At 44.3% G+C, this 20,014-nt stretch overlaps 2 protein-coding genes across 2 annotated transcripts in view; one reads left to right on the top strand and one right to left on the bottom strand.

Annotated features, from left to right (window-relative positions):
- tspan2b (tetraspanin 2b) overlaps nt 1–4,338 on the top strand; it is a 26,174-nt gene extending 21,836 nt beyond the window's left edge. Inside the window, exons 3-8 of the mRNA XM_077018844.1 lie at nt 442–539; nt 1,067–1,141; nt 1,515–1,607; nt 1,762–1,803; nt 1,907–1,990; nt 2,270–4,338. Of these exons, the coding sequence (XP_076874959.1) occupies nt 442–539; nt 1,067–1,141; nt 1,515–1,607; nt 1,762–1,803; nt 1,907–1,990; nt 2,270–2,335 (458 nt within the window). The 3' untranslated portion in view covers nt 2,336–4,338. The remainder of the gene's footprint in view (nt 1–441; nt 540–1,066; nt 1,142–1,514; nt 1,608–1,761; nt 1,804–1,906; nt 1,991–2,269) is intronic.
- Nucleotides 4,339–5,739: 1,401 nt separating this feature from the next.
- Nucleotides 5,740–10,322, bottom strand: slc25a55b (solute carrier family 25 member 55b). Its single transcript, XM_077018859.1, has 9 exons — nt 10,164–10,322; nt 9,633–9,758; nt 9,189–9,244; nt 8,418–8,508; nt 8,211–8,329; nt 7,689–7,878; nt 7,423–7,577; nt 7,247–7,322; nt 5,740–7,158 (listed from the first exon to the last, which is right to left on the bottom strand). The coding sequence occupies exons 1-9, from the start codon at nt 10,181–10,183 to the stop codon at nt 6,999–7,001; spliced, it is 993 nt and encodes a 330-aa protein (XP_076874974.1). The 5' UTR covers nt 10,184–10,322; the 3' UTR covers nt 5,740–6,998.
- Between the last annotated feature and the right edge of the window lie 9,692 nt (nt 10,323–20,014).

The following is a 20,014-nucleotide window of genomic DNA, read 5'->3' on the forward strand; positions in this document are numbered from 1 at the left end:
TTTTGTTAGTGCGTAAAAAACTGTTGTTGAGTTTACAGGCAAGCTGCCATTTGCTAGATTTTCTTTGTTCGTTCGTCACTGGTGTACGAATTTTGGTTAGTAGAGAAGCACCATTTTCATGACTGGCTATTTCTAGTGTTGAAACTGAGAAGTGTAACAGAGAGTTGAGCTCAAGCCTCTTGTGCGGGCCAAATTCAATTGTATTTTCATAATTTGCTGCGGGCCAATGAAAACTGGACATTGGGCCACAGTTGGCCCACGGGCCGTAGTTTGGACACCCCTGCCCTACACTGTGGCCTCAACCTACTGTTTCATGCCCTTTAAGGTGATCTGAATCATTTAAAGATTGTATATCTTTAAATATCAGTGAGGGCTTTAACCAGATTAGGATGCTGAGGCTGCATCTGGGTACGAGACTCTAACCCACCTGCTGTTCTGTAGGCGTGTATATCCTGATTGCAGCCGGTGGTCTGGTGATGCTGGTTGGCTTCTTCGGCTGCTGTGGGGCAGTGCGGGAGTCGCAGTGCCTCCTGGGATTGGTGAGCACACTCTATCTCCTAATCCCCACTTCCAATCCCACTCCTAATCCCCGCTTCCAATCCCACTCCTAATCCCCGCTTCCAATCCCACTCCTAATCCCCACTCCCAATCCAACTCCTAATCCCCACTCCCAATCCTACTCCTAATCCCCACTTCTAATCCAACACCTAATCCTCACTTCTAATCCAACACCTAATCCTCACTCCCAATCCCCCTCCTAATCCCCACTCCCAATCCTACTCCTAATCCCCACTTCTAATCCAACACCTAATCCTCATTCCCAATCCCCCTCCTAATCCCCACTCCTAATTGTAGTTCTTGGCTGCTACAGTAATAGCAGAGACATGTTTCATTTAATCTCATGACATTTTTCTCAGACGGGTCTGCTGTCAAAGTTTCAAGCATACTTGTTAGACAGTCTAACGTATCTAACAAGCATTACGTGAAGTTTCATGTGTTTGTTGCGTGTGCTTGGTTACATGTGTGGGTATGTTGACTAACGTGCAGTTTCGTGGTTTACTCTCAGTTCTTCGCCTGCCTCTTAATCATCTTTGGAGCAGAAGTTGCTGCTGGTGTCTTTGGATTCCTTAATAAACAAACGGTACGGTAAATGTAGATTGAACTACAACAAGAACAGATTAAACTACAATAAAGATTAAAGGACAGATTATACAACTACAAGGGTAAACTGGACGGCATCTTCTGCCCTGCAGCTTCTGCCCTCTTTCAGATTAGGGGTTTATCACCTTGGGAATTGTGTCTTTCAGTTGCTAATCTTAACACACCTCAATGTACTATAGTTTAATTGTTAATCTGCATTACCTGAATCAGGTATATTAGCCCCCACTGCAGGATGGTTCTCCTGAAGCAGGAACAAACATCAATAATTAGTGTTTTATTGTATATAGACTTATCTTCCCACTGAAGAGAACATTGCTTAATCTGAGTTTCAATAATCACTTTCTGTCCAACAGATAATTAAGGACATCCAGACATTTTATGAAGAATCAACTAAAGACAACAACAACAACAACATGACTGCAATCATCGCCACCTACCAGAGAATAGTATGTTTCTGCTGTGTACTTTCATCTGATATGTGCGTGCGTGTGTGTGTGTGCGTGTGTGTGCACCCATGTGTGTACTCTAACAACCAGATCATTATTTATTTGCCTCGTCTGCGCTGTGATCGTGTGTAAGTCTTCCTCTCTGTCCTTACAGCTGAACTGCTGTGACACACAGTGCACAAATATCCAACCCAAGGTAACACTCTTTTCACCACCAGGGGGCAGTACACCCCAGGGCCTCAATAATTATAAAACAAATCTCATTTACAAGTGCTTTTTCTGGTCTTTTTTCTATACAGAGTTGTGAATTAGCCATTGAGGAGTTCTTCAATAGTAAACTGTTCATCATTGGATATGTGGGAATAGGAATCGCAGGAGTCATGGTAACTGCACCTTCCTGTTTTTAACTGTGTGGCTGTTACAGACTAGTGAGTGTGTACTCACTCTAAGGGCATTGGCTTGATCGCACACCTTCCTGGCTTTATCCTTCAGTGTTGCGCTCACTTCTGCCTTCTACACTTTGCAAACATGCTCAATCTCCCATTTAGAGTTGAATTACTTTTGTTGCTGTACATATACGTAAAATGAGAGACACCGGTGATGCCGTTGTAATGAGAGACTGCAGGTGGTTTCTGTCTGACAGTGTCTTCTGACCTCCACAGATTATTGGCATGATCTTCAGCATGGTCCTGTGCTGTGCCATCCGCAACAGCCGCGAGGTCATATAGCGGGACCCCTAACCTTTGACCTTTGACCCACACCACATCCTCACAGACACAGCAACAGCTTTCAGACTGAGAAAGACCTGCATCTCCCTCTCAGACTGTCCAATCAGAGGGAAGCACAAAGAGGCTATCCACCTTCATGTTTTCTGTGTAATCCACCTGAGACTTTTCACCTTTGACACTGCTGAAGTGCGTATTTGTTTGGTGTTGTTTGTTCACTTGTTTTTACTTTTTGTTTTTTTTTTTGTTTGTTTGTTTTTATTTTGGGGGGGGTTACCTAATTACCTGCTGGATAGGTGTCATAAATTCCAAGCATTTTAAAGTTGACTTTTTAAATAGATATCTTTAGAATTGTATTTATGTATTTTCAGTCTTGGTGAGTCCTAACTCTGCTGGGGTCTGTTGCCTGGTGCTCCCTGTGCGTTCAGCTATTTAAAATCCACAGTTTGCCAGTGCAGCATCAAATGACTGATACAGATATGATATAATGTGAACAGGACAGACATTATGCCTTGCTGGAAGACTTGACTGGTCGTTTGCAAATAGACTTTGGGTCAGTGTGTCACGACTGGCCTGTAACCTCACAAAGCCCTGCCTCGCACACACAGTGGAGCAGGCACCTCCGTCCCCCACACTGCCTGACTACGTGGCCACGTCACCACAGACTGAGCGTGTGTTCTCTGATCTTTTGTACGTGTGAAACATTTTGATTTGGTAGGTGGTGCAAACCACACTGAGCTTTGCTGGCACAGAAAGCTGAAAACTGAGAGAGTGCACCATATCCCCCTTCATCTGCTCAGTCCATCTGAGGGAGAGCTGAGGGTGTGTGGTGTCACACACCATTCAACACCCTTCACCACACACACTCCTGGCTGAGTGCCGTGTCATTGGCTTATGTAATAACAGCCTGCTTCCTCTTCCAATAGTGGTCATCGTGCTGAAGTTTGATCTCTCCTCACTGACACTTCTCACATTAACAGGGGAGCTGTGGAAGGATACGCGAGGCTCTGAATAGCGCCCCCTCCTGCTGACAACAGCATGCTGCACGCTGTGTTATGAGCTGCAATCAGGAAACTCCTTTAGATGTCTGTTATTTAGTGTTTAGCTAGACCAAATATCTCTAACTTCACTTTCCCTGTGATTGCTTGCTAGAATCAACTGGATGAAGCATTCGAAAGGTTTTTTTCATTGCATTATTCACTGTTGCATTTCAATGTCTGTTTTTCCAAGAACAGCTTTGTACATACTGTTAAATTTTGTACTCTGTTTTTGTAATGCGTGTGGTACTGGACATCTGTGCCGTGTCGCTAATGTGCTGTTGTTTGTGTTGAAGCTGGTTGTTTCCATTCTAAAGAAATGACTATTTCATGATGATCAGTTAAGGTGCCTTTGCTTTTTATGCAAATAACTTGTGTAACCTGCTAATCAGAAAAAGGTATAGCAGAAGACTTCAACCCAGTCCTGAAAGAACCTCGTACAGTCCATTTTTTCCATTCTGCCATACCTCCCATTTCTCTTGATATTTCTCTCTAGCTCCTGATTAACCAAGCATGTCCAAAACTACAGACTGGATCAGAGTTATCGGACTGGAGTGCATAGTTCAGATGACCTTACATATTGAAGGTTTCCATAAGGAGTGAAATGACATAGTTTAGCTAGTGAAGTCAGTGGGGCTAGGGTGTGGGAACAACGGTTTGGATTGTGTGTGTGTGCTGATTTTGAAGTGCTCTGTGTGTCTCCCTGTCTCTAATCTTCTCTCTCCCTTCATTTCTCTCTGTTCAGCTGACCCATAGCTTGTGCCTGTGTGTTAAATGTAGCATGGCGTTCATAGCAGCTTTGCTGTAAACAGTTTTTATGTGTTTTGAATGTTCGTACTGTATCCAGAAAGTTGTTGTTTTTCTGGTGTTGAAATGTGTAATTTATTTATTAACCGAGATGTTCCAACAGCATTCAGGCTGCTCAGGAACACTGTTGTACCAGAACAAATAAAGTTTTCTGAAGTTTCACCTTTTTGTCTGTCGATACTTTTTGGAAAGCCAGTCTTTTAAAACACGGTGCATTTTACATTTGTGTTTTCTGTGCAATATTATTGATATAATCATTATTACATTGGGGAAAAAAGCTAATGTGAGGATATAAATTTAATAAACGTATTTGTTATTGTCACGCCATAGCCCCACACCCACCAATCACAGACCACACCCGCCAATCACAAACAATATTCCACCAATCACAGACCACATTCCACCAATCACAGACCACATTCTACCAATCACAGACCACATTCCACCAATCACAGACCACATTCCACCAATCACAGACCACATTCTACCAATCACAGACCACACCCACCGATCACAGACCACATTCCACCAATCACAGACCACATTCCACCAATCACAGTGCACTTTCACTTCCCAATCAGCCTCTTAAGCTGGGCGTACACTGTGCGATTTTTGGCCCATTTTCAGTCGATTTTTCACTCGTGCGACTATTTTTGCGATCGGGACAAGTTTCGGCTCAATCGCATGTCGTGCATCGTATAGTTTACACAGGTAAACGAGGAGCGATTCACACCTCACGACCAACTCCCGATCAGAAATCGCAGCGTCGCAAGAATATCAAACATGTTTGAAATTCAAATCGCTCCTCGTGAGAGGTCGCATGAGAGCGTCGGATCGTATAGTGTGAGTATATGAATCGTGAGCTGTGAACTTTTAAACCCTGCGATTTAGTCGTACAGTTTGAGCTGGAGCTGAGTACACGATTTAAAATATCGTACAGTGTACGCCCAGCTTTACTGAATCGCCACTTCCATTGAATCGTGTTCCATAAAACACGTGAGAAAAAATATTTAATAACTCATTGTGAACTAAGTAAGGCGTGTATTTGAGTGTATTTAGCTGTCTTGGTGTTTTAATAGAAATAGACGGTGTCAGTTTCGGTAATAAACATTGAAACTGAACACAACTGAACTTTTATTTCCTCGTTAGCATAGGTGTGCATGTCAGCAGTACGGCTGGGAAGAGCTTGGCTCTGTATAGCAACGTCTCTCCATGCGGTGCGTCTCGTCTTTCGCGGGTGAAGTGGCGTCTGACAGCTGCAGTTATGCGCGAGACAGGAACGAGCAGCGCGGGGGTTAGTGTTTCGTGCGCGCTGCACACTGGACACTTCAGCTAGGCTGCTTGGCCTCGCGTGGCGCCGGGCCCATCCCATCCCATAGGAATTCGGATTCACTGCCAAGGTTTCGAGTGAATGAACCAGTGCAGATCTACTGAACCGCAAACTCAACAAAATGGTGCGAGATTGAAACCGCCCTGTACTTATATAAGAGCTACTGTTGGTTTAACATGTGTTACAAAGGTAAATGCAAAACGCTGATGCCAAACGAAAATACAGTGAGGAGATTTCACAGAAAAACTAAGAATTTGTTTATTCATTCAGCATTTGTTCATATGGATTCAGTTTGTTATGATAACTAGAGGTTTAGGGATTTTCACATTGCTTTTGCAAAAGGTGTTTGTACATCTTATACGGCTCATACTCCTTAGTGAGAACCCTTTACGGATTTGGTGTTGTTTTAGTGGCAAGGAATGTGACCCAAATTGTACATAAAAACAGGAAACCTCATGTTAGTAAGAGCATGATCTCTACAACTGAACCAAAGACGTTCGAAACTGTCTTCACCGCCTACTTGTGGTTTAATGTTTAATTACTGCTATACAGTTAGTAAGCAGTTTTACAGAATTTCAGAATCTGAAATGAAAATGGTTTGAAAAATAAACAGCTTTTGACTTAAATGAATTATGAGAATACATTTAGGATCTTGAAAGCCAATTAAATCAATCATTTTGATCGATTATATAGACAACCTAATAGGTTACATTCTATGGTGCCCTCTGCTAAGATTACCCTGACAAAGGATTTCACTTCTCCCTTGAACAAAGTTATGCATATGACGTTATAACAATAAAAAATGCTCAACTTAATTGTGTGCTTGGTCCAGTTAGATGGACTGACTTTTCCCATCCCAAACAGCATCAGAAATTCAGAGCTCCTTGGAATTACATAAGTGCATAACTGTGCTTTGAAATTCTGACTCCTTGGAATTCTGTCTGGATCGTGACACTTCGAACACTGCTCAGCTCCAACACGTCTTCATCAAGTTTTACGTGTCTTGTGTCCTCACCAGCAAGACATCAAACAGGAAACCCAAAGCTTGGTTTCACAAACTAACAGAGCACATGTGGACACGAGGACTTAACGGAGGACGTGGACCTGAGGACTAACGGAAGATATGAGGACTAACACAGGACGTGGACCTGAGGACTAACGGAAGATATGAGGACTAACACAGGACGTGGACCTGAGGACTATTTCATGGCTCCGCTCCCCTCCCCCCAAAGCTCTTGTTATGTCAGCAAATGGAAGACAAAAGCTAGCATGATGGGAGACATCATGTTCCTTCCCAAAGGCTGGTCCTGGAGACACATATAAAATCACAGAGACGAGTGCAATGTTTTCACAGTGGTAAAAGCCAGCGTCCTTCACATGCTGAACCTGCCCCGGACCTCCAGCGCACCCTGGACACCTCTCAGAAAGCCAGTCCTGAGTTGTCTTGCTCTCACAGCTTTAATGTCGGGACGCTCGCGCTGCAGGACTGTGTTCAGGGCGTGCAGAGGTTGAAGGGAGCTTGGCCCAGGAGGAACTCTCCAACCCCGATGAAGTAGACGACTTGTGCGATGCCGAACAGAGGGGCGATGACCAGGGCCCTGCATCCTGCGCCTTTCAGGAGAGCCGTGGGTCCTTCCTTCCGAACTATCTTCCTGCGTGAGGCAGGACACACAGGACCGTTCAGAAAGAATGCAGTGCGGAAACACCAGTGAAACTAACGTAGTTATTTGGTTACAGTACCTGATGCAGTCCATCACTCCACTGTACGTCTCCTCGTTGGTGCTCTTACTGAGGGACTGCAGCCTCGTCTTTACCACTAGGGGGCGGCAGAGAGCAGTCATTAATTTCACATAGTACAAGTCTCATGTGTTAGTGAACATATTTTCCAGCCTAAACACACATACACACACACACACCATCACAGGGGCTGACAGCTACTGCCGCCATACACCCCGCCATGCATCCTGCAGCGAAGGACCAGTAGAAGGGGGCGCTCCCCTCGTCTGACGGCTTCCCCAGTGCGTTAAGGTGGGCAAACAGGGGGAAATAGACCACAGAGAATGGGATGTCCCTGAAACAAACAACAGAGGGATTTCAACAAGCACAAAGCATACACGGGAACAGAAAACCCACAGTGGTGCTGAGACACAGACACAGAGCGCGGCTCTGTTGTGGGTGCTACCTCATGAGTGTGGCCCCCAGGCCTTTGTAGAGTCCCTGGATGCCGTGGGTGCGCAGCAGCTCCTGGGTGATGTGCACGGCCGACGCCCTGCGCACGGGGGCGGGCGGACCCATGCTGTAGGCACAGCTCAGTACAGCCCTCCCCCCGCCCAGCTTCACCGCGGAGACCACCGCCACGTTCCTCTGTGCCACTGCAGCAGACACGCACAACGACTGGTCAACCCAGGACACGGGGCTACAAGCATGGACAACTTTCTTCTCAAATAGACATTTTTGAGGCAAATGAATGAACACAAATGCTGTTGAATTGATGGTGAATAGAGTTCTGCACTTCAGTGCTGGACACCCAGCCTACCACAGCGTGTGAGTCCAAAACATTCGGTTCTGATGTTCAGATGCTACTGAAGATCGTGTGGATCGTGTGGATTTATGACTGGACCTAAACTCTAAATTAAGGACAAGACTTGGGCACAGCTGCTCTAGCTGGTCCTGTGTGTGTGTGCGCAGACGGTTTGTGTCGTACCAAGCCTGCCTGCGTCCTGCAGCTGGATCTTAAGCATCTCCATGGGAGTGGTGATGATCACTTGGCACATTCCTGCCCCACAGCCTGCTAGCATCTCCTTGAAGACGCTCAGCTTATGCCTGCAAGGAAAAGACTTGCCTTGAAACCTCGCTCACGTGTGATGTATACACTCCTATGGCATCTCAGATCTTCACTAAGAAAACTTACTCTCCCCTGCTCAGATGGTGACGGAAGAAGTCGTTAGCAGCCAGTTTGATTGCTTTCTCGGGGGTTACAAGGGTGAGGTTGACTGCTGCACCTGAAGAATCAGTAACTATTACATACTGTTTCAATGTTAAACAACACGAGAGTATTCTCCACTCACACACTAGTTAAAGGGAAGACAACTAAGAAGCACATGAAATGCAGAATAAACTCCAACTGTTCATTGAGACAGATGTAGTTATCAGAGATCTGGAGAGGTCAACAGCTCAAAACATTAAAATTCTAAATATTCATCATAAAATAACATACACAGCAAGATAAACTAAATAGCTTATACACTCAAAGGTGTATATCTACTCTCAATATATATATATAAATGCTTGCTTACTGTATTATTTTATATAAAAATATTATTGACACTTGACATATCTGGAAACTCAGTTCAAATCTGTACTCCATGAGTTATACTGTGTTATTTATTCATCAGGCCATATTTCATCAGTGGGTCATTTCTGACAACTGGATATTTTTGGTTGGCAGACCATTCTTAACCCAGCAACATTCCCTCCGCACCATTGCCGTGCCTTCATACAGTCACAGTGGCCTACAGCCAACTTTTGTGTTTCACTGGAAAAAAGGCCAGTCAAACATGCTGAGACTAAATCCAACATGTCAGGTTAACGATGGAATGCCTCTATTTTACTAAGTACGGTGTGTCCTGCGGGGATGTACGCGTTTGCAGATGTGGGTTGGGTCGCTGCAGTCTTCTCTTACCTCTGTACATTCCAAAGTAGCCCTCAGACCGAACAGTCTTGATCAGACAGTCCATCCTAAACAAATGCAACAGGCATTGTATTAAACTATGCATGAGGCATTATATCTCTTTCTGTGCCTCTATATATCTGCCTCTCTCTTTGACACACACTCATACACACATACACATGCGTGTGGTAGAGGAATAGCCAATCTGACTAGTTTATTGCATCAGCCAGCATTTACCCTCTGGAAAACCGCCATTTGGAAAAACTGGTTCTGTAAAATTTCCATGGCACAATATCACGGTGACTTGCTGGTTTTGTTTTCATGACCAGTTCTACTGTCCACACTATTTTATCTTTTAGATTTGGGGTTTTATACTTTTCTGATAAATAAAATGTCCAGGCATTTTTATAACTGTTAAATAGATGATAGTGAGGAGAAAGCAAGGCGTGAACGTACATGTTCCTGTAGACCTGGTGACTGGTGCGCTGGTTCTGGAGTCTGGTCTTGGCCAGGTCTATAGGAAACACACAGGTCACCCCCACCATGCCAGCTACACCGCCATTGATGAGCTTAGCAGGAAGACTGATGAAACACAAAGAGAACAGCATGTTTCTCTGGCCTCTCCTCTATATCATATCACACAGCTGTCACTGTGCAAGTTGAGGACAGGGAGGACAGCTGTCCCCGAGTATGAGAGAGGACAGCTTTCCCCGAGTATGAGAGAGGACAGCTGTCCCCGAGTGTGAGCTGGACTGAATGCAACATTGCATCACACAGTATCCAACAGCTGTGTCAGAGGACTTAGTGGAAATCTGCAGTATTTCATATTTCAGACACATTTGTATCTTAACACAAAATACACCCTGTTCTGATCCTTTAGACTTTTTGTTTTTCAAAAATATATATATTTTTTCAATATTAAAAATACAACAGAAGAGGTGAGATTAAAAGTCAGTCATATGAGAGTCTTTGAGAGGTTCTTCATACCTGACTGGTTGTTGAGTCATTGTGGTGGTGGTTGCTGTGTGTGTGAGTCTGGGGCTCAGTCGGAGACAGGAGCAGTGCAAGGCAGGAAGAGGAACAGGGTTTTATATAGACACATGTACTCACACATGACTGTAGAGCTCCACCCACCCCTCATCTAACCCCTCCCATTCTGCCTCTCGCACACACATACACTCACACACACATTTATTTATATACATTCAGTGGATTTACATTTAAAGCTTTTTAAATACAGCCAGGTGACAGAATATATAAACAATGGGGATTACATTTACCAAATACATATCCAAAATAGACTACTGCATATTACTGAAGTTTTTAGTACATGTTCAGTGTCCATTCATGTTAACCTCATGCGACAGTAAACAGTGCTGCTAAAGCAATTTTAAAGCAATAAGCTCAGTCCCAACAACCAGTATAACTGAACCCAGAAAACTATGTGCTATGTGCTGTCACATGAAGATCAAAGATGTGATCTGGCAAGAAGAAATCCAACGAGAGGCCCATACATGAGGATCTGGAGTCTGCTGCTTACCAACAGTTCACAGCAGCCAAAGGAATAAACGCCCTCTTCAAATACCAGTCAACCGTCCAAAGAGTCTCTCGGTTACAGTGTAACAGGACCCTGACTGTGGATCCACCTAGATCTGACACGGTACTGGAGGAGCACATCTGAGAATGAATCATCACATACACCAGCGTGGTGAAAAGATCAGTTGTGAAGAGATCAGTGGTGAAGAGATCTCAAAGCTGAGCACCGCATCTCCCAGAGCAGGAACCAGTCAGCAATCCAACAGCAGATGTCTAAGAGCAGGTCAGAAACATGCAGGCAGCCCATGGTACTGACATGACCCTTGTTCTTAATTATTATTTATATTGTTATCTAGATTCTTTTTAGGCTGTCAATCTTAACTGGGTTGGAGTAAAAATGTTTAAGGACAAACTTTAATCACTTTGTCACCCATTGACATTAATGATGAGTCTCATCAGTCCTGACCAGGACAGAGAAAAGCCATGACCCAGCTCAGACTGGCTATCTGACCCTGGACGGGAGTCTATCAGGGTCACAGCCATCACCACCAAATTCTCCAGGTCAACCAAGTTATGCTACCCCTAAAATCTTTAATCAAGATATTGGATGCTGGATATAAAAACGTGCTTCCCATGGCCTCAGTGTGCACGTAGCCCTTTTGTCATACACAACTGAACAAAGTCAAACACAGTAATACAACTGTGGTGAATAACGCTGTGATACCCTGGAAGGAAGTAAAACTTCCCAGGAAATTATCTGAGAGCTTTCTTATCAGTACCATCATACAAATGTTTTTGTATGTGTTCACCCCACAGCACCAGTCAGTTGGGAGGTGATTTGCAACGAATTGCAGTGCTTCAAGCTTGTGACCACAGTGGAGTTGGACATAGTCATAATGAGAATTATGAACAAGTCAAGCCGGAGTGGCTAATCGGGAGATTCGGGAGGATTCCCGATGGGCCGGCTCATGTCAATCTCTAGTTTGGGCCGATTAGGAGGGAAAAATAATTTTGGGCCAGATTTGGACATGAATTTCCCGGGTTGAAAAAGTGGCCCACTCCGGCCCTGTGAACAAGGCATTTCAGAGAGGAATTATGACTATGCCAGGAATGAGAGCTTCGTGCTGTACCTTTAGAGTCTTTATCTAAAAAAGGAGGTTCTGAGACAATAGTCTTTTGTCCTGCCACTCAGGAACTGTATAACTAGTGATAGTAACATTAGTTTGTTTCTTTCCTTAAAGCTGACAGAAACTGTGATGGCGTCTATGCGATATCTCCTTTGATAACTTCAAAATATGACTTTGAAGTTTAAATTTTCACACAATGGTAGTGTTAGTGGTAATTATCACATGTAAATCAGGTAACAAGCTGACCACTAATACAATATTGACTTTCAGTCATATGCTGATGATACACATGTATATCAGTGTAGACACTAAAAATATCAGTCAGGCCAGATTTTGTGACACAGCCATTTAAAGTGGAAGACTGCTAAAGACATACAAGCTTGAAAATGATTAAATAATCAATAACGAGTGCTCCGCCAACTACTGTAAGAAGCCCGTCTGTGTTAGGTCAGATGTTGCATTGTGGGAAGGAATATTTTCCAAAGTTCCTGAGAGGTAAATAAAGTTTTAACTGTAACAAGCTGGGTGTAACATAAGGATGAGGCAGAGAAGGATCCAAATGCAGAATAGAAATCTTTTGTTGCAGTGAGCAGCGCTGAGTGCAAGTCTCAACACAGAGCTCCACCATGCAGAGTACGTTGTTGAGCCGGTCCAGGGTCACGCTGGAGTAGCAGAGTGTGGGAGGTACAGGAGGGCTGGGCTGGGGGCTAGGTCTATAAGGAAAGCTGAGGTCAGAATACCAGGAAACACCACGGAAAAGATAACGCTCAGTATGCTGAATGAGACGGCAATATTTCGCAACAAGGAAGTGAAACTTTCGACTTAAGTCAACTTAACAATGTGAGGGAGTGTTGTTCCTGACAGTAACCCCCCCCCCCCCCCCCCCCCCCACCTGCGACAAGTGGCTTCAGCTGTGTGAGAGTGACTGCCATGGGGACGACTCTGGGAAAGGGGTGAGCAGCGTGAAACTCTCGTATGAGAGAGGGGTCCAGTATGTCACGGGCCGGGACCCACTGCATCTCTTCCGGACTATACCCCTCCCAATTTACCAGGTATTGGAGTCAACCCCAGCGGTGCCGGGATTCCAGGAGTGTACAGACAGCATAAGTGGGTTGTCCTTCGATATCCAGGGGTTCAGGTAAAGAGACGTGAAATGTGGAACATATACAATACTGTGGAGGCAGCTGGGTGATAGATTACTGCTGGCAGGCATCGGCGATCCGCAGTCTGACGCCAAGTGTCGAGAGCCCATCTCAGATAAATGTGGGCTAACTCCTGGTGCGTGCACTCCGCTTAAACCACTCATCTAAGGTAGGTACGTCAGTAGGGCTAGCATCCCAGGGAAAGAAGGCCAGTTGATAGTCATAAACACAGTGAAAGGGAGTTAGCTTAGTGGAAGAATGGGTTAAAGAATTTCGTGCATATTCTGCCCAAGGCAGATATTTATTCCAGTCAGTTTGGGTAATATATTCAGGCCTCCTCTCTTTCTGATCCCGTTCATGCATCCAGGAGAGGGCATCTGCCTTCTGGTTTTTCGAGCAAGGTCTGTAGGATACAGAAAAGCGGAAAAACGCGAGAAGAACAGGGCCCACCTGGCTTGTCAGGGATTGAATCGTTTTGCTGACTTCAGACTTTGATGGTCAGTGTAGATTATAAAGGGATGTTTAGCTCCTTCTAGCCAGTGTCTCCACTGTTCTAAAGCTAGTTTCAATGCCAGAAGCTCTCAACCCCCCACATCATAATTCTGTTCAGCTGGAAGTAATTTCATAGAATAGAATGCACATGGAAATAGCTTAAGTGGATTACCTTGTTGTTGGGAGAGAATGGCCCCTACACCTATTCCAAAACATCGACTTCAACGATAAAAGGGTGCTGGGGGTCAGGGAGGTGCAGAACAGGCACCACCGTAAAGGCTTCTTTGAGCTGGCAGAAAGCATGATCAGCCTCTGTGGTCCATTCATACTGTCTCCCTGGACCACCCTGTAGAAGATTCGCGAGTGGGGTTGCCAGAATCCCAAATGAAACATCAGTAAAAGTTTGCGCAGCCCAGGAAACGCTGGAGGTCTTTCATCATTTGGGGAATCGCCCATTTTGCAAAAGCGGACACGTTATTGGAATCCATGGAGATTCCATGGAGGTGCCCTGTAAATTAGCAGTCATTAAACCTCTTATCAAGAAACCAAATCTTGATCCAACTATTTATAGACCCATTCTGAACATATAATTTATATCCAAGATCATTGAAAAAGCTGTAGCCCAGCAATTATGCTTATATATGCATAGGAATCACATATTTGAAAAGTTCCGATCTGGATTTAGCCCCCACCTCAGTACTGACACAGCCCTAGTTAAAGTAACAAATGATCTCCTTCTTGCCTCAGAACAAGGCTATGTATCTCTGCTAGTGCTTCTGGATCTTAGTGCAGCTTTCACACAATAGATCATAGGATCTTGTTAGAACGGTTAGAAAGCTGGGTTGGAATCTCAGGCACAGCCCTTTCATGATTTAATTCTTACTTAACCAATCACTATCAATTTCTAGAGCTCAATAATATTCCGTCCAAACGCACAAAAGTGAAATATGGAGTCCCACAAGGCTCCATCGTAGGACCACTATTATTTACATTATATATGCTACCACTGGGCATAGTTATAAACAAACATCGTGTCAACTTTCACTGCTATGCAGATGACACTCCACTTTACATATCAGTCAAACCTGATGACAAACACAGTTTAGGAAAAATTGAAGCCTGCATAAGAGATGTTAAATGCTGGATGTCGCTAAACTTCTTCAAATATAATGGGGACAAAACGGAAGCAGGGTTGCCAACTCTCACGCATTGAGCGTGAGACACACTCATTTGACCATTTTCACACGCTCTCACGCCACACTTCTGATATCTCCTGGCAAAAAAAAAATCTAGTTTATTTACCTCTGATCCACATCTATGATTCAATGAGTTACTAGTGATCAGTGATCAATCTTTGATCAGTCTTGCTGTGTGTATTGGTGCATTGTCATCCTGATACACGGCACCGCCTTCAGGATACAATGTTTGAACAATTGGATGCACATGGTCTTCCAGAATGGTTCGATAGTCCTTGGCAGTAACGTGCCCATCTAGCACAGTATTGGGCCAAGGGGATGCCATCATATGGCAGCCCAAACCATCACTGATCCACCCCCATGCTTCACTCTGGTCAACAATCTGGGTGGTACGCTCCTTTGGGGCTTCTCCACACCGTAACTCTTCCGGATGTGGGGAAAACAGTAAAGGTGAACTCATCACAGAACAATACATGTTCAAATTGTCCACAGCCCAAGGTTTGCGCTCCTTGCACCATTGAAACTAATGTTTGGTATTGGCATGAGTGACCAAAGGTTTGGCTATAGCAGGGGTGTCCAAACTACGGCCCGCGTGGTATTTTAGAAATAAAATGAAAGTTGGCCCGCTATTACTAGTTTTAACGCTGGGTGTCGCTGTCTCGTAAAACCAATCTAAAACGCTCCATATCTCCTTTTCCCTCTAACCGTTAGTCTAACGGTTTTCTAGTCTAACGCAAAGTGCTCACGACGTGTACATTAATGTTCCTGAGCTTTTGGGTAGACATGGCGGCTCCAAAGAAGCGAAAAATAGACAATGAATGCAGAAGATTTCAGTCACGTTGGGAAAATGACTATTTTTTCACTGAGTTCAGAGGGAAGTGTGTATGCTTAATTTGTCAGGAAACAGTTTCTGTAATGAAGGAGTATAATGTTAAGAGACATTATGAAACGAAACATCACTCTTTCGTGGCATGCACTGGTGCTGAACGAGAACAGAAGGTAAAACAACTAGCAGCTAGCCTGTCAGCTCAACAAAACCAATTTTTTCGTGCTAACCAAGTGCAAGAAAATGCTACAAGGGCTAGCTACGAGGTAGCTCAACTTATAGCCCAGCGCGGGAAACCCTTTTCAGAAGGTGACTTTATAAAAGAGTGTCTTGCTAAAGTCGTTGGTATAATGTGCCCAGAAAAGATGCAAGAATTTAACAACGTTACTCTGGCAAGAAATACAGTTGCCCGACGAGTCGAAGACCTGTCGACCAACTTAAAGCAGCAAGTATCAGGCAAAGCTCGCGCATTTGATTTTTATTCAATCGCGTGTGATGAAAGTACTGACCCCACAGACACGGCTCAGCTGTTAATTTTTTTACGAGGGATTGACGATGACTTTAGCATTTCGGAGGAGCTCCTCGATTTAAGGAGCCTCACAGGTACAACAACGGGGAAGGACATTTTTGAGGCTGTGTCAGTTGCCATCGAAAATATGAGTCTCCCTTGGGACAAGTTGTGTGGAGTCACCACTGACGGAGCTCCAGCTATGACGGGCGAGCGAAACGGGATGGCTTCCATGGTATGCAGAAAAGTTTGCGAGGCTGGAGGTGAGGCTGTGAAGTTGCACTGCATTATACATCAGGAAGCACTCTGCGCCAGAGCCGCCCAACTGGGTAATGTAATGGCTACTGTGGTGAAAACCATCAACCTAATACGATCGAGAGCTCTCAATCACAGAGAATTTCGGACATTTCTGTCTGACATTGATGCCGAATATGGTGATGTAATCTATCACACGGATGTGCGCTGGCTCAGTCGCGGCTCTGTTCTGCAGCGGTTCTTTTCACTGAGATCTGAAATCGACCGATTTTTGAAAGAAAAACAACTTCGCCTTGATGAACTGTGCGAGCCAATGTGGTTAGCAGACCTGGCGTTTTTAGTTGACCTCACAGGCCAGCTGAACACACTGAATAAAAGCCTGCAGGGGAAAGACGCGCTCGTGTCTCAAATGTATGCACACATGAAGTCATTTGCTGTGAAGCTCCGTCTTTTCGAGAAGCAAATACGTGACCGTAATACAGCACACTTTCCTGCTTTGGGAGAAATTATCTCCCATTTTCCAAATGCCAATATTCCAGAAAACATGGACAAATATGTGACGGTGCTCACATCATTGATCAAAGAATTTAACAAGCGATTTCAAGACTTTGCTGCCATCGAGAAAGACATCCAAGTGTTCTCAAGCCCTTTCTCTGTTGATGTGGAAGGAGTACAGGAGGAAGTGCAGTTAGAACTTATTGAAATGCAATGTGATGATACTCTGCGCAGTCGCCACCAGAAGCTCCCACTTCCAGAATTCTACAGCAGCTTGGAAAGGTCCAGATTTCCTCTAATGAGGCGCCACGCCAAAAGAATGATCAGTTTGTTTGGCTCCACATATATATGTGAGCAAACATTTTCTCTAATGACACTGAACAAGAACCGATTGAGATCTAGAATAACTGATAGTCACCTCTGCGATGTGCTTCGCATCTCCACAACCAGACTAAAGCCTGACTTGACAGCAATTCTGTAAATAGTCATGAAAATAAAGAAAATGCATTGAATGAGAAGGTGTGTCCAAATTTTGGCCTGTACTGTATATGTTGTACATCATTCAGAAACTGCCTACATTTATTTGAAAACAGTGTCATCTGAATTGCCTATAAACCATCAAAAGTAGAGGTCAGACATTTGAAGATGTTTGAGTTCACTCAGGGCGATGTGTATCTAATGTTGGCGGTGCTGATGTCGGCTGTGCTGATGCAGGCTGATGTCAGCACCATGGATAGCGTTCCTTTAGCCAGGAGGGGTAAGGTTAGGGTCACAGTAAGCTAATAAATGTACGTCTGTCTGTAGTTACCCACATAAGATTTAAATCCCCAATGCTTGCCATGAAGCCAAAAATGGACCCGCCCCTTACTCAATGACAGCACTTGTCTCACTCTACACCATGTCTCACCTCTCGTCTAGCACGTCTTCACACCTGTATTGCAAAGTGTATTGAGCCACTGCCCTTCAAGAGACAGGGGACATGTCTCATGTTTGTACAGAGTAAACTCTCCCTTCGTGCATGTACACTGGTCCTTTGCTGCACCTCTTCAAGGTGCACTTCAAAGATCCCTAGCCACTATAGGGCACTTAAATATTCATCAACACTTATATGCATCTGTAACGCTCTGCAGGTCAAACTAGATTGAGACAGATGCATTCACTCAGAGATGTGAGATTTATTATGGGCAAATCCTATATCTGAGTCATGAAAGCGATCTATGGTCATAACTGAACGGCAATCCAACACAGAAAAAAAACCAAGACTTAAACATGGGCTACACATGACGTCAAACAGAACCATAAAACAGCACTAGAGACAAAACACAGAAACAGTGAACAAACTTACTAGAACCTTAAACTAACACCAAAGGGATCTTAACAACATGAAATAATACAGAAACACGGATGTGAACTCTTCAACAATCCCTATACACATAAAACAGGATTCAGGATGGAGTTCACTGTGTTTACTGTGACAGACATAAAAAGAGATAGGAAGGACTAAACAAAAGATTGACAGATGGAGGCGGAGCCAACCATGACAGAACTACGCACATAGGCACGAAACTCCAGGACACGCAGACCAAAAGGAAAACCAAAACAAAATCCCACTAAACCAGACTGAAAAAAACAGAATCAAAAGAAAAATGGGAGTCATGAAGACACAAAAAGACAGAGAAAACTGGACAAGGCAATAAGCGAGACGAGTATGTGCAGGACTACAGACATATGAACAGGAACAAGTTGAATGGACAAACAAGGAACAGAAACCGATTTATAAATCGGAGTAGACACAGGTGCAGGAACAGAGCAAGACACAGGCACAGAAACTGGGACAAATACAAAACCTAGAACTGGAGCTGGGAACAAAGGCATGGACCGGGAGAACAAACATGCAAGAACACGACTAACACAAGTCTCCTCCCTGGTGGAGTCCATAACAGTCTGAAAACCAGGAGATCTATGAAAGCAGCCATACGTGGCAAGCCAAGCGGTCTCCTGGACAGACCCCTCTCGGGCCTCAGGTCCAGGTAAAGGCAGATGGTGGGCCACAGGAACAGGTGTAGGCTCCAGGCGGGCCTCAGAAACGTGGGCAGGCCCCAGGCAGGCCTTGGAAACAGGAGCAAGAGGTGACCCTTTCCAGGTCACAGCAGGAAACAGCATCTTTGCATATTCAGTATATACATTAAAGACAAACAGCCTTGTATGCATTCTGCTGGTGTGTTTTCTCTCTGACAGTGTCTTTAGTTTCTTGCCTAATGCACTAGCATAAAGTTGTCTTTCTCACGCCATCTGATCTAGGCTACCATGAACCGGTGGCCAGTGTTGTCTGCAAAAACAATACTGGAATAAGAGCTCATTTGAGTGCACTCAATTTTCATTTCTTAAACATTAGTCTGTAAAACAATATGAAGACTCACTAATCAATAGTGAAGCATCTGAGTTATGCCCTCCCATTTGGAGTTATACTCCTCCCATTTAGAGATTTGCCCCTCCCACTGAAGTCCATTTGGATATATCCATCTGGCTATTTACATGATCAATATTTACATGATAATTTTTTTAGATATAAAAATCTCCACTGTCTCCTTCATCCGTTTTCCCCAACCACAGAGGGCCTCACTGACATGTTCTGTTCATACTGGGGCACCAGTTCATATTCTCACATCGGGTTTCAGTTAGCATGGTCCCGCTAAGCTGGGTGTCTTTTATTACAGTGGGGCGGGAGCTGGCGTAGATCTACAGGATGGTTAGGTGCCTCTGATGTAAGGGACAGTGCAAGACTAAAGCAGAATGAGAGGAATGAGGTCAGGAGGAAATGTGACCCAACCACCCAACCACAGTAGATCTCTGTAGCAGCTGTAGGCTCAGCACACACAGGGAATCCTACAACGACCAGGTGGGGTCCTTGGACCAGGTCTAAAGAAGAACCACAGGAATTTGCATTAATATAGACAGTTTTTAATGTTTAACTATAAAAATAAAAAATACAAAAGTTATAGATAAATAGGATATGTTTGGGTGTTGGTATGCTGTGCATACGTATCCCATACCAGTTGTAAAAACTCATCAAGAAAGATTCAACTCATTGTCAAATCTAAAACTGTACACATACATTTTGCCCTATTAACCCATGGCAGGAGAAGGTAACTGATATGACCTCTAGATTGCATCTGTATCAGCTGTCCTGTGGGTCATCACAGAAGGAATGGGGTAGAATTACAAGCAGTAAGTAATCACATTGGCAGCCCACTTAAAGCT

This window comes from Brachyhypopomus gauderio, chromosome 10, assembly GCF_052324685.1.
Source record: "Brachyhypopomus gauderio isolate BG-103 chromosome 10, BGAUD_0.2, whole genome shotgun sequence".
Lineage (NCBI taxonomy): Eukaryota > Metazoa > Chordata > Actinopteri > Gymnotiformes > Hypopomidae > Brachyhypopomus > Brachyhypopomus gauderio.